Source organism: Sciurus vulgaris, assembly GCF_902686455.1.
Source record: "Sciurus vulgaris genome assembly, chromosome: 1".
Lineage (NCBI taxonomy): Eukaryota > Metazoa > Chordata > Mammalia > Rodentia > Sciuridae > Sciurus > Sciurus vulgaris.
This window is the reverse complement of record NC_136461.1, coordinates 66,680,644-66,693,414: the sequence shown is the minus strand read 5'-3', so window position 1 is coordinate 66,693,414 and position 12,771 is coordinate 66,680,644. Positions and strand designations below refer to the sequence as shown.

The following is a 12,771-nucleotide window of genomic DNA, read 5'->3' as shown; positions in this document are numbered from 1 at the left end:
ATTGTCATATTTTCAGCAACTATTTTTAAATACCTCCAACCTCCATATACTGTTTTTGAGAAGAGACAAATGCCTGGCCAAATACTAAATCTGAATACCGTGCTTTAAACACTCTTTTTAGATTTAAGAAGTCTTTGATCCTTTAGGTGAGGTGTGAACTTCCCAGTCTCAAAAGCTACCCACCTTCTGCTGCCTGACACCTGGTGGAGTCAAACTCTAAGTTACCTGCCTGGTCCATGCTGCACCAGTTTTGGACAGCTCAACCTCTCATCTTACATGTCTCAAAGTTTCAGGCTCTGGGGGAGTTCAAAAGTCTTCCCTTACTGCTCTGCCCTTTATTTACCCAGGAATAAATTGTACCATAACTTAGCAACTAAAATTTAATGGAAACTAGGAACTTCAATTCAACATGTCTGGAAAGTAGATATCATAAGGGAAAGAAGTCCGATGCTACAACACACACACACACACACACACACACACACACACACACACCCTTAAATGTAAGGGCTAGGCTAGCTCTGCTGCTCTGCTCCATTTTCTCATCCATTAAAGCAGATAATACGATAATACCTACCTTCTAGAGCTTATGTAAAGATTAGGTGAATTAATATTTATAAAGGATTTGGAAAAATCTCCAACTTATAGCTCTATGCTATATATGTGCCATAGCCAACCTATATGTATTAAATGTTATACAACTCACTCTTCAAAAAAATTGATTTGATTGAAATGAATAATAAACATTCGATGTATTTTTCAATCTTGACCAATTCCTCCAATTTCACTCTTTGCTCCCAGATTAGGCCTCCAATGCATTAAGAAAAGGCTCAAACACTGTTATGATCATAGCTTTGTCCAACATTGTTCTCCCTCAGTTTTCCTCCTTCTCTCCTTCTCTTTGACTGTTATGTATCTTTTATTTTTCCATTTAGGTCTCTCAGTTTCTTAAGGCTGCCATAGCAAATTACCAGCAATTTAATAGCTTAAAAGGCAATCCTTTATTCTCTCACAGCTTGGGAACTAGAAGTCTGCAATCAAGGAGTTCACCTGGATGTTTTTCTCCAAAGTGTCCTAGGAAGAGGACCTCCTTGCTTCTCCCTAGCCTTGTAGTGACTGCGAGCTATCCTTGGTGTTCCTTGGCTTGCAGCTACATCATGTCTATCTCTGCCTATCTCCACAGGGCCTCCTCCTGTCTCTATGTCCAGATTACCTTCCTTTTATATGGTCATCAGTCATTGGATTAGGACCCACCCTAACCAGTATGATCTCATGTTAACTTGATTATATCGTGAAGGTACCATTTCCAAAAATAGTCATAAAGATAAACTCTGAGGGCTTAGGAATTGAGTATTTCTTTAGGGGAGCCACATCCAGCCCACAACAGGGTCTCATGTCATGTGATTACATAGAGGGAAATGAGAGGAAGGGGGTACGAAAAATGGTGGAATGAGACAGACGTCATTACCTTATGTTCATGTATCATTACATAAATGGTATGAATCTACATCATGCACAACTATAGAAACAAAAAGATGTACCCCATTTGTGTACAATGAATCAAAATGTAGTCTGTAAAAATAATAATAATAATAATAATAATAAAGGAAGAAAAAATAATTAAGATAGAAAAATTACCTTGATGTGTAAAAAAAAATGTTTTTAAATGTTCTTCTGCTGGGAGCCATGGCACATGCCTGTAATCCCAACAGCTTGGGACACTGAGGCAGGAAAATCAGGAGTTCATAGCCAGCCTCAGCAAAAGCGAGATGCTAAGAAACTCAGTGAGACCCTGTCTCTAAATAAAATACAAAAAAAAAAAAAAAAAACAAATAGGACTTCGGATGTGGCTCAGTGGTTGAGTGCCCCTGAGTTCAATCCCTGGTAACCCCCACCACAAAAAAATGTTCTTCTCCAGTCCCTTTTGATCACCTCTGAGAACTTATTTTCTTATCTATTTATTTGACAGATAACACATGTTTTCTGATTTTTTAAAAAAGGGTTTCTGAACCTGCATCTTTTCTGGTAGACTATAAAAATGTAAGGGTAAAGGATCATGATACCATGATGCAATCTGTGTGTGTATGTGTGTGTGAGGGTTAGAGAGAGACAGAGAGAGAGAAGAATGTAATGCATACAGTGGCAAATAAATGCATTAATAAATAAGAGAACCAGTAATACAAAATTATGCTACAGAAAAAATGATGAAAATAAATACATGGTAAGAGTAGGTTAATTTATAATCTTATGGTATTCTTTTAGATTAGTATGAAGAATAATATGAATTCACAATTAAGGGTATATTTATTGATATCATTATAATTAAATTACAAAATGTAAAATATTACAGTATAGATTTGGTAGTCAAGTTTAGTGCTTTTGAAAGAAAAGATCCCATTTTGCTTTGCAACCATAAAGATATCTTCACAGTATAAATTAGGTATAGAAGGTGAGTTCTTCGGTATTTTTTTTAAATAAATGTTGCTTTACCTTTAACTAGTTAATAGTCAGAATTCTCAAATGCTGATGGAAAATAGTATAAATTTATGACAACTATATAAAAATAACATATTAAATTATTATATCCACAGATGATAATGAGTGTGGAAATTTAACCCAGCCCTGTGGTGAAAATGCTAACTGCACTAACACAGAGGGAAGCTATTACTGTATGTGTGCCCCTGGATTTAGATCCAGCAGCAATCAAGACAGGTTTATCACTAATGATGGAACCATCTGCATAGGTAAGTCAAATTATCTAACATAAGATTTGTACCTGTCTAATACTGTTTATTTTCTCTAGAGATTAAATAATATTTGAACTAAATTCTGCTGGACTTTGATTGAACTCTAGTTGATAAATGATTTTAGATACTTAATTTGTTCCTTATGAAGAACAAATCCTTATTTATCCAGGAATTTAAGAAGATAAGAGGAACTATTTTCAAAGCATATTCTCTGGAGACAAAAATCTTTAACTTTGAGAATAATAAGTCAAAGAAGAATATGGGACTGGAACTCAGGACTATATATGCAAAACAGGAATAATATGATGCTAATTTATAGAGGTAGATAAAAGAGGTATTCAAATTAATAAAGATGGCACTAAAAAGTCTTTGATTGTTCCTGTAGTAAAATCCTCATCAGCAAGCTAAGAAGAAGGGCAATATTAATAGTAACACATGACAGGTTAGGAGACGGTGTTCAAAAAAAATGTATCAGTGAAATATCTGTTTCAAAGAAATCACCCAGTCTCATGCTTCCAAACTTATTCTGTTATACAAACAGAGAAGAATTTAGTCTCCTCATTTTATAGCCAAAGAAAGTGAAGGGCTACTCTAATTCACATATTTAAGATACAGGGAGGACTAAAATCACAGTCTTATATCTAGAAATCTATCATTCTTTCCACAGGAGACTTAAATAGCTGGGCCATTTAAATCTCACACTGAATCATGTAATGTAGTGGATCAAGCTTTGTAAGGGCATAAAGGATTTAAAATATGAGAAAATAATGCTATTCTTATTGAACAATAATTTCATCTTTAGTGGTTGCAGAAAATGTTTTATTGGAATATAGCATTACAATGTATTTAGGATCTAGGAATCTTTGAAGTACTGCCCAGAAAGTTTATAGTACCTTTCAATTTGCTCTTCTCAAGTCAGTATTCTTATTTCTTGACTGGGTAGAATGTCATAATGTATTTGACTTTTAATAATTACATTTTGATTATGTAACTATAAATTTAGTAGAAATGTTCCAATTAGTGAAGAAACCCAACTTATTGCATCTCAATCACTGTAATTTAATATGATTTTATCTGTGTACTCAATTTCCTAATACTTCTTGTCCCTGGAAGACATCTGTCTTTTCATCTGATCATGTTTATTATTAATATCCCTCAATTCACAAAGGGATGTATTTCTCCCTTCATATTCCTTATTAAGTAAAGAATTCCTGTAGAAACTGAATCACAGATATCAGAAAAAGTAGACAGATGACTGAATGCCAGCATTTTAAGGAGATGCAATATATTTGTAATGTAAGCCATCTTCCTTCTCCCAGTACTCATCTCTGTTGAGATTCTGTGGAATGACCCTCAGCTTTTGCTAATTCCCTTTTAAGTTATTTTATGTAGTCAGAAAACACAATAACTATATCAAAACCCAATATCCAGTACTGAGTCCTTCTGTTGCTACCTGCTTTGTTTGATGGATTATTCAGTGGAAAACTCATTCTCTGGAAAAATGTTATTTCTCACCAATTTTTGTTGTCCTTAAGGATTAAGCTTTTTTGAGAAGCTATGCAGCTATTTCTTCTTTTACCAATCCCGTAGTAATTTTTGTTTTGCACCATGATAATCCTCAGGGAATTTGAACAAAGAACCATAAATCCATTTGCTTCTTATATTAGTTTAACACATTGTAGTGCATTGCTTTTTGATTTGAAATTTTAGCAGATCCTTAAATTTGACACCTCTCGTAATTAAAATCATTAAGAACCTCAGTAAGTAGAAAATGGAAGACTTCAATTTGGGTCAAGAAAAGACCGGAGTGAGATTATTTACCTTTAGTCCATTTCCACATGCTATTTTCCAAAAATAGGAAATTTCGTCACAGAGGCTATGGGTGAGATTGAACACTCTGCATATTTTTCTTCCCCTTGGAATCATAGCAAAACAGAACATCAGATGCCCAATTTCCAAGAGACCTAGATCTAGACCACCATTTCACAAATGGGGAAACTGAAGCATCCAATTTTAAGTAACTCCCAAGGTCCAACAAGAAGCCAAGAATTATTTCTTTTACCCTATACTTTTGAGCAATGTTTATCTCTTAATTTTTTTGTGGACTACTTGCTATGGGTATTCTTTGTAATTGTAGATTTTTTTCCTAGTTTTGCATAATATTAAAATTAAATTTTGTCTTTGTGAATTAGTTCCAATAATTTACCATTTTATCTTTTCTTTGCCACCTATGAATAATACAACATTAGACTTATAATAATTATAAGTATCATATGATCATAACCAGGATATGATCATGTTTTGAAAGATGATTGTGACAAAATATTACTGGGTTGGCTAATTGTAGGCATAAAAAACAAGCATAACCTTATTAAAGAAAAAATAGTAAATGAATTACAATTGTTAATGATATGCTTGCACTTAGTAATACTGAATTATTAGTATGAAGTCAAGTGTATGTTTGATAGAGGGGAAGCGGGTCAATTACTAATCTGTTCTGTGAATCCTAGTTTGACTTGAACAATTACTTAGTAGCAATTTAGCTTTCATTAAAGGATTCTGAAGGATTCTATTTCTCTTTTATAGCTTTGGGGATTACCAAGACATGTCAACCTAGAAATAAATGCATTATCAATCTGTACTGCCAAACCTACTTATTCACAGGTTTCCTACTATAAGGAAAACATGCACTATGAATACAGTCACTTGCCCTGATTTTCCAATTCCAGTGTCAGGTATCTACTGTATCCTAGGCACTACTCCAAACACCTTCACCTGTATTTCCTCATTTGTTATTAGATAGCATTTCTCTGAGTTAAAAGTATTTATTTAAAGTATTACCCAAGATCACATAGCTAGTAAGTGTGAGAATCAGGTATAAATCCAAGTCTTCTATCTAGTAAACTCTGTGCCTTTTCTTGCAGGAGGGAGGGAACAGAGTAGAGTGTTTAGGTTCAAGCCATTTAGGCACTGCAAGAGATGAAAGAGAAGTTAGTGAGGATGTTGCTGCAAAATGACAAGACACATTCCATTTGGCCACACCAGTGTCATCCCTTTATGAGGTGGGATTTTTTTTTTAAAGGATTTTTGTTTTTCTCTATCTTATCAGATAAAAGGGAGGCATAGAACAAGATGCTGAAGATAGAAGTTCTTTCGATGGTCACACAACCAGTTGGGGTAGTCACCCTGACATTACTGAGTTAAACGCTAATAACTCTACCACTGAGGCCCAGAGTGATGATATAAAATTCAATAAGTCTCACTTCATATTTTAGTAAAACATTATGGAAACTAAAGTATAAATCAGGCAGTAATTGGAAAATCATGGCTTTTTTGGGAAAATTAAGTCATTCATAAAATTAAAATTCAAATATAAAACTTTGCTAGTATCCCAGGAAATTACTATTACTACTATTGTCATTATCATTAGATCACCATGTTGTCACTTGGTGAATAAAAAAGGCTAAATGCCTATTTGATGCAAGTTGCTGGGATATCAACCAACCAAGTGGGTATTAATAAGTGTGCTTGAACTAGAACAGACAACCCAACCAAAACCCCAAGAGGTATGGAGGAGGCACAGGAAAAGCTGAAACAGAGTCAGTTATGAGCACCAAGGTTGTGTATATTTAAACCCAAAGTACAAGAGAGTGGATGGAAATTGAATTTGTAGGACCAAGATTTGTATGTTGTTCAGAAATTGGATTTGGGATGGAGTTCTCAAGAATGTTGCACATTTAAATGTTTTTAAAATTGAGAGAAGTCAACACCTCACTTATAGTATCCATAGAAGTCACATAAAACTCATAACGCAGGTATGCAAAGAACCTATTAATTGTCTCACACAATGAAATAAATTGTGCTGTTTATGATACTTCATCAATCAATTAATAACTTCGTTGGGGTGTTTTTCCACTTGGGGTGCAGCATGTGTTACTTCAACAGCTCTGCTTTAAAAAAACAGACTTATTCTGAATCTAGTTCCATATTTTTTTCTCATTTCATTGACTTCATGAAAAAAAAATAACTCTAGTCTTCACCATCTTCTGCACTTGTTTGTTCTCAAACCCAGACAAGAACACTTTTCTTGATAGTTCTCCATAACCCTGTAGTCAACCTGTTTGTCTCTTACTTTATTTTCTGTACATATGTTTTTGTGGGGTGGTAGTTTCTGAACACACATAGAAATAAGGGAATGCCGGTTGAAGATACTACAGCAGCATTCAAGTTTCTTTGGGTGGAGTGCACTTAGATTTCTGCACAGTCCAGATCATGAATGTGTAAACTTGTCCAAAGAACCAGGTCATACTAACCTTCTTTAAAATCAAGTCCCATCACCTTTCTAGCTAATGGAAATATCTTCAAGAACATTCAAGAATGCTCTCTGTTCAAATCTGACCTTTAGTAGTAGGAATTTGGTTGTTTTTGTCTTTTTATCACATTTTTAAATGATAATTAGAAACAGCTGCATTTAAGATAACCAGCTAGATGTCATTTTAAATTAGACTTTGATTACTTCTTTTTAAATACTGGTAAACACTATCGTTTTCTTAAGATCAAATTGCAAATTTAAAATTACTGGTTCATTCATTTATAGAAAATACCTCTTAAGATATCGCAGCTGGGCTTCTAAACACAACAACCTTTGCATTTATTTAGGTAATGAGTGGATGCTTCAGTTCCTTTAAATCACTCCCTATCCTGGCAGTGCATTTATACTGTATTTATTTATAACTTTACATTATGTTTCACTGTAGTATATAAAAATTTAAATTAAGAATACAAATGAGGGCTGGGCTTGTGGCTCAGTGGTAGAGCCTCAACCTAGCATGTCTGAAGCTCTGGGTTCAATTCTCAGCACCAAACACAAAAAAATAAAATAAATAAAGATATTGTGTCCATTTACAGCTAAAAGTATTTTTAAAAGGATAAAAATGAATTGAGTTTAAAAGCTAGCAAACCTTTATTATGGTTTTAATGTACAGCTACTGAGAATCTAAGACTTAATTCTGTACAATTATTACTATATCTATACTTTATCTATGATGATTATATATTAAGAGTCATAATAAAGGTAAAATCTACACAAAAGTAACAAGTTGTGGTACATTTAAGGGAGTTAACTAGCACATCTGCTACATCTCAGTTTTGATGCATAAAATGAGGTTTGGAAAGAAAGTTTATAATTATTTTATTCTTTTATTTGATTGTTACAATCAATTTAGCTTAAGACTAAATGACAAATAATTGAAAGTATTTTTTAAAAATTGGGTCCTTATTAATTTACACCTAAATGTTATATTGTCAGTGATGGAAATTATTTTAATGACTTTGTTGATAAATCATTGCTATTCAGAAAGCCATTTGAGAGTTTGGCCCATGAATGACATTTTCAGGACTCAGTGAAAATGAATTGGCCAAATTAGAGTTAAAAAAATACTCCATTTAACTTGCTCTGTCTTTTTCCAAGTGATAGGATGTTTCTTACTTTCTTGTACAGTTTGATATGAAATCACCAGCCATATGTAATACTGTTATCAGCAAGGTAGCAACTACATGAACACTAAATTAAAAAATTAATTTTTCAAATATTTTCAGATATAGATGAGTGCAGTGAATTAGCTGTCTGTGGTGCTCACGCAGTGTGTGAAAATGTGAATGGTGGGTATAACTGCTTCTGTGAGGAAGGTTATCAGACAGCCACAGGGAAGGTGCAGTTCATGCCTGATGATGGCTCTTACTGCCAAGGTAATTTGTTATTAATTTTTTGTGTGTTGTCAAAAAACTATGTAAAACATTTCCAACATAATTGTGAAGTATCAAAGAGCTACATTTTCCAAGAAATGTGCCAGCATTCATTTGTGTCTATAAAATGAATTAAGAAAAGGGTATTGTTTTATTTAAAAGAAGTAGGCAGCATGTTTTATGCAGTTAATATTCATTCATTAATCTTTAAAACTACTTTCTTCCATTTTCTACAAAGTATTGTGTTTTCTAAAATTGAAATGGAAACTCAAGTGTTAAAGAATATGATTTTAGTATATTCATGAGTGAGCAAAATCATTGGCATCAATATAATTAGCTTAGTAAAATATTTTTTAAAACTTAACATCCAATCTATTTTTTTCTACAGAAAATGTGAATGCAAACTGCCATTTAGATAATGCCTGCATTGCAAAAAATATTAATAAAACTTTAAAAAAAGTAAGTAGACAAGCTGAGTTAAAATTTATTCTATTTTGCCATTTTGGTCTCAGTTAAAATCCTTCCAATTCAAATCTCAAGAAGAGTAAGTATCAGTTGAACTTCAATCTCAACTTGTTGTAGTTGTTTACATACAGAGTCGAAGTATTACATTGCCATTACAAATAGAACTAATTTGAAAATCTTCCAAGTGTTGAAGAAGACTTCTACATATTTTAATTTATATTATTTGTTCATTATTCAGTTTACTGGAAAATTACCTTCAACCTGTAAAGAAAGTTATTAAATGAAACAGTAAAAATTTACTTTGACTCCCAATCCAATCCTATATTCTAAGACATAGTCGAATGAAACTAGATTTTGTACTTCAAAGTGAATACTTCAAAGAGCAAATAAAGTCAGATTCATAAAATTATTGTCCTGTGATTGAAAATATGAATCTCAACAAGAGCAATCAACTATCAGCTAAAGCAAATTTCTCTTTGATCACACAGTGAAGAATCTTCTGTGGGTGATTAAAATCTAATTCAAGTTATTAAGTTATAATTTATCACTTTGGATATCAATATTTTAAGGAGTAAGAAGTTTAAATATTATCATGTCTTTTGGTTAAGATATAATTTTATATTGGAATATAGGAAGTTACCTTAAAAGTTATTTCTTAAATTGTCCATTCAAATAGATTCTGTATCTTTTCTGAAGTAAACTCTGTTTTTTAAGTTATCTGCTAATCCCTTAAAAACAATTCAGGTTTCAGTTATGTGTGCTTTGGTTTAAGTTTAATCTGCTAATTTACATATGTGTAGGACAAGAAAACCAGCCCCAGATTAAACATATGAGCTTTATCCTTGAAAAGCTCCAAAAATCTAAATTGGATTCCTTGTCTGAACTCATTTTTCCTTAGATGGGACCTATAGAGGAACCTGTGGCTTTGTTAAGAGAAGTCTATAGAAATTCTGCGACCGAGCTTTCACCAACAGATGTAATTACATATATAGAAATATTAGCTGAATCATCCCCATTACTAAGTTACATGAATAACACTATCTCAGCCAAGGACACCCTTTCTAATGCAACTCTTACTGTGAGTATGTTGAGCTTTAACTTTTAATATAATTCATCTTTACATTTCCCTTACATTTGATTAGTGAAGGATTCCAATATTTTTAAGACTCACTTTCTTTTATAGGAATTTGTAAAAACCGTGAATAATTTTGTTCAAAAGGATACATTAATAATTTGGGACAAATTATCTACAAATCACAGGAGAGCTTATCTTACAAAACTGATGCATACTGCTGAACAAGTTACATTAAGGATTTCCCAGAATTTCCAAAAGACCACTCAGTTTGATACAAATTCAACTGATGTAGGTAAGATTTGAAGGTCAATTTCAAATCAGTGGTGTTTTCAGTCAAGTCATTCCCCAAAGGAGAAATGGGTATTTAAACCAGTGTTAATTAAATCGGTAGTAATTTTCTCAGTACAGAAATGAATGGCAATGTATAGAGCAGGAGCAATATGAATGATACCGCACATCGGAAAGAATAACTATAGAGGTGCTGCTTTCTTGTCATGTTCATCTTTTTCCATCCCTGAACAGTTGATCATTTAAATATACAGAGTACCTTACTCTCCTGTTGTTTTTAGTTAGTAGTATCAAGACTTCTTAGGATCTACTTTGACCAAAGATAGTGACACCAGATCTTTTGAATGTGGTATACTTAAATTTCTGTTTAGGAATTCTTTGCCTTTCAATAATATGAAAGAGGAAGCATAGTAAATTAAAAAGTTTCGTGCTTAATGCAATTTCATACTAAAACCATTCATGATCTTGATCAAATCAAGTATACCTATAAAGTTGTCCTAAGCAAGCAAGATGTATTTTTAAATAATCATTGCATTTCATGATTACATTTTCTGTGTTATAAGTGTTATGTGATAGTACATTATAAAAATAATTATTGGTATTTCACCACTTATTTAGTTTTGTAAGGATTTTGATTGATATATAGGACCCTAAATTTCTAGATATTCCTTCAAAAAAGGTAAAAATCACCAGGTAAGGGAATTATCTTACAAGAATTTAATTCAGTCACTCTTTAGATAGTAAGTATACTATACATAACATATTCTAAGTAGCTGTTGCTTATCATGTCTTTAGTAATTATGTAGGGATGTAATTATGTAGGGATGCCCTTGAATGCATATGCATTTTATAATTTATTTAACTCAACATGAATTAAACCATGAATACTAAAAAGAAATGAAAAAAATTAAAACTTGTCATATTTTTAAGATATAAATTATATTGTCTGCTGGGCCCTTTGAGACATGCCTATAATAGCCTGTAATACCAGAGACTGGGGAGGCCAAGGCAGGAGGATAGCAAGTTCCAGCCCAGCCTCAGCAACTCAGCAAAGCCATAAGCAATTTAGTGAGATCCTGCCTCAAATAAAATATAAAAAGGGCTGGGGATTTAGTTCAGATATAAAGCACCACTTGGTTCAATACCCAGTATCAAAACAGTAACAACAAAAAATTAGTGCTTGAATACATTCAGAATATGTTCAGTCAATAAGGTGAAATAAAATAATAATGAATGAAACTGTCTCTAAATAAATAAACACATTGATTACAAATAGAGAATAAACTAATTTTGAAGAATTTATAATTTTCATGGTTTTGTTTCAGCTTTCAAAGTTTTCTGTTTGGATTCATATGACATGAAATATATTCATCCCCATATGAATGTGGATGGAGATTATATAAAGATATTTCCAAAGAGAAAAGCTGCATATGATTCAGATGGTAGGAATTTAACAATCTTACATACAATATGTCAATGAATTTGCAATAAATACTTGTCATGTATTTGATTATATCACATGCACATATAACGTGTGTTTTACTATAAAAATTTTTGATGTTTATTTACAGGATATCCATATTTGTACTTAAGAATTTCATCCTTAGCACCTGAGGAGAATTTTAGCTGTCAATACCTGGGTCTTTATTCTTCTTCATGAATAAAAATTTGAGGTTGTGTGAAATAAAATAGAGATAATGTTTATAAAATACTAAATTAGACTTCTCTTTTCTCTTGCCATTTCCTAGCTTTTGTACAGTAAACCCTTACCTAAGGCAGCATTGTTTAAAAACTTGAATCAGAGAATGCTAGCACCAGCAGTCAAGTTAATGACTATCTAATTTATATCTAATTTTATGGATAGTGAAACTAAGGTGCAAAGTTAATGGATGTGTCTCCATGTTTATCAGAAACCTGCACAAAACAAGTACTAGAAAGGAGCGTCTTAAAAGAGAAATGAGCCCAAGATTTTCCCTGTCAACTAACTAGAGCCAAGCAAATAGCTACTATTTAAATTTAACCATTTATCTGCTTTCAGAGCACTGCACTTAGAAAATCTCTGTTGCTAGAAGAATTTTATTGTAGCTGTTCTCATATGGGTAAAAAAATATTACCTAGGAAAACATGAATCGAAATATTTTCTCAAAGAATATGTGGACGGTCATAAATACAAATGAAAAACTATACAACTCACACAGAGTCTCATGTGCAGACACTATTTCATAAAAAAGATGAGTTTTCTTTATTATTAAGAACATGGTGTGTACATCCATTCTCAGAAGAATGGCTTTTCATTTTGTTTTGTTTCCACTGAACTAACCTGGGATTTTTTTTTCTCATTCATCAATATTATCCTCTCCATTCTTTCTGTCATTTTCTATACAAATGTGAGAAACATATAGTTATAAAAAAGGAAAAGCAGGGCATGGTGGCACATGTCTGTTATCTCAG

The 12,771-nt window shown here is 32.6% G+C and overlaps 1 protein-coding gene across 2 annotated transcripts in view; it reads left to right on the top strand.

Moving 5' to 3' along the window:
• Nucleotides 1-12,771, top strand: part of ADGRL4 (adhesion G protein-coupled receptor L4) — a 119,607-nt gene that overhangs the window by 63,663 nt on the left and 43,173 nt on the right. For both annotated transcript variants that reach the window (XM_079102802.1, XM_079102803.1), the window contains exons 5-10: nucleotides 2,592-2,744; nucleotides 8,346-8,495; nucleotides 8,881-8,951; nucleotides 9,856-10,035; nucleotides 10,141-10,324; nucleotides 11,646-11,762. In XM_079102802.1, coding sequence (XP_078958928.1) covers nucleotides 2,592-2,744; nucleotides 8,346-8,495; nucleotides 8,881-8,951; nucleotides 9,856-10,035; nucleotides 10,141-10,324; nucleotides 11,646-11,762 — 855 coding nt within the window. The remainder of the gene's footprint in view (nucleotides 1-2,591; nucleotides 2,745-8,345; nucleotides 8,496-8,880; nucleotides 8,952-9,855; nucleotides 10,036-10,140; nucleotides 10,325-11,645; nucleotides 11,763-12,771) is intronic.